Source organism: Perkinsus marinus (assembly GCF_000006405.1).
Source record: "Perkinsus marinus ATCC 50983 genomic scaffold scf_1104296947604, whole genome shotgun sequence".
NCBI lineage: Eukaryota > Perkinsozoa > Perkinsida > Perkinsidae > Perkinsus > Perkinsus marinus.
In genome coordinates, this window is record NW_003210561.1 from 1 (window position 1) to 1,874 (window position 1,874).

General features: G+C 52.9%; 2 protein-coding genes across 2 annotated transcripts; both read left to right on the forward strand.

Moving 5' to 3' along the window:
• Positions 1-6: 6 nt before the first annotated feature.
• Positions 7-412, forward strand: Pmar_PMAR005442 (hypothetical protein; the record flags this gene model as incomplete). Its single annotated transcript, XM_002779347.1, has 3 exons — positions 7-82; positions 133-253; positions 301-412. The coding sequence occupies 3 exons, from the start codon at positions 7-9 to the stop codon at positions 410-412; spliced, it is 309 nt and encodes a 102-aa protein (XP_002779393.1).
• Positions 413-742: 330 nt separating this feature from the next.
• Positions 743-1,224, forward strand: Pmar_PMAR005443 (hypothetical protein; the record flags this gene model as incomplete). Its single annotated transcript, XM_002779348.1, has 3 exons — positions 743-902; positions 948-1,047; positions 1,098-1,224. 3 exons carry the CDS (start codon positions 743-745, stop codon positions 1,222-1,224), a joined length of 387 nt encoding a protein of 128 aa, XP_002779394.1.
• Between the last annotated feature and the right edge of the window lie 650 nt (positions 1,225-1,874).

A 1,874-nucleotide genomic window follows, 5' to 3' on the forward strand; every position in this document is an offset into this window, starting at 1 on the left:
GAGTATATGCAAAGGACGTGGAAGTTGACGGTCGAGTGGAGATCTTTCATCACTGATGGGCTCAAACACATCAACTTCCCAGGTGATTCGCAAGTAGTTCGAGAGGAATGTGTCTCATCGTACTGGTTTCAGGAGTGTATGGCGAGGCTTGGTCGTCATGGATTTGGATCGACACGGGCTCTGAGGATCTGGCTGAGGCTATTGTGGGGGAGTGCAAGGCAGCTGGTGTACCGATTCGTTGGGGGAAATTTGGGTAGTACCTGCTAGGTGAATGATAGAGGAATATGTGTTTGTTGTCAGATACTGCATGCCTACCTATGTCCGTTTGGGTGTACGTAAACCCTCCAGTGCGAAGGTCCTTATAAACACCATCGACAGGGTCGTCGAGGAACATCGATGTGCATCTCAATAGATTGTCGTGTGAATATCACACAGGTATCTTTGTTGGTGAAATTACAATTTTCCGGGGGTGAGTTGGTGGTCTGCTGGGTTACCTTCTCTGTTTTACTCCGTTACCAGCATACTACCTTTTCCCAGGTGGAACGTGTTCTTGTTGTAGTTTAAGAGGTGTGGTATCCGCCAGGTGACCTGTTCTGAATCTTTCACGCTTCGACATAAGATACGCATCTTTCGAATATCCTTCATAGTGCGGGTGCACTGCGAGGAGTTGCCTTGCCTTACTTTGATCACAACTGTGATGTAAGCGATCGAATTTAGATGCCCCTTGGGCTTTAACGTTATAATGGTGCCTCCTCGTAGCAGCGGCGACCATCAAGAGGGGTCAGTGGCCCAGGTGTTGATAGACGTCGATCGATTCCCTCATCTTGGTGGGGAGTCGGGCATTGTCGGGTTGTTATTGGCCAACGCCGCCAGACGCCTGAAGCAGATCTCGCAGAAAGCAGGTAGTGTTGATGGGAGTGGTAGTAGTGGAGGAGGAAGGTGGTCAGGTTGTCGGAATATAACGGTGATGGGCCGGGGGGTCAAGTCCAAGGGCAACCACCCTGCGTCTGACGAGCCTCTACAGTTGGAATTACATGGCATTGAGAGGTAGATAAAAGTGGATAAGAAAATTTCCCGAGACTTTGGCTTTCGTTCAGCGACCGCACGCCGCAGATAGCGTACGAGATGGTCCATCACATAATAGAGGAGGAGGACAGGACTCGGGCTGCCAAGGGCAAGGGGGGTCGATCGGTAGGTCTGAAGATTCATTTCTGGCTTGCATAGTGGGCCTCAGCAACATGGTGGGTGGAGTAACTCTGGGGAGTGGGATAATACTAGTGGGGGGAGTGCGCTGTCGTCATCGTCGTGGCAGCAGCAGCAGAAGGGTGGGGAAGGGGCGGAGTGGGAGGGGGCCAGTGGGGGTAGTGGTGGGGGCAACTGGGGGCCTGCCCATGGTCGGGCACCTTACAAGGGGGGTAGTTGGAGTAAGGGTGGGGGTCGAGGGATGGCCACTGGTGGGAATAGAGAGTAATAGATAAGGGCATTCTTGGTCTTGATGAGAATTGGACTTCAGTTGGTATGGTGGTGGTGGAGTCGGTTCGAGTGCTGGTGGGGGCCTCTCTTCCTCGTCGGCAACAACTGCTGGGGGGCCGGGGTATTCCAACACGCCCCCCTTCCAGCAGGAGCAGCAGCCATCTACTCAACAACAGCAACAAGCACAGAAGCATCCATATCAAGGGAAAGGGAAGGGCTCACGAGGAGGGAAAGGGTAGCTTGGGGATCATTCGAACTTGGATAGATCACATCAGTTGGTATGATGGTCGTATCACAACTACTTCATCATCATCGTCTACAGCAGTTGCCCCCAGCAGAGAACAAAGGTGGGTGTGGGGCTGGTGGGGTCCTCGTAGTGGTTGCCTTAGGTCGCAGCTGCC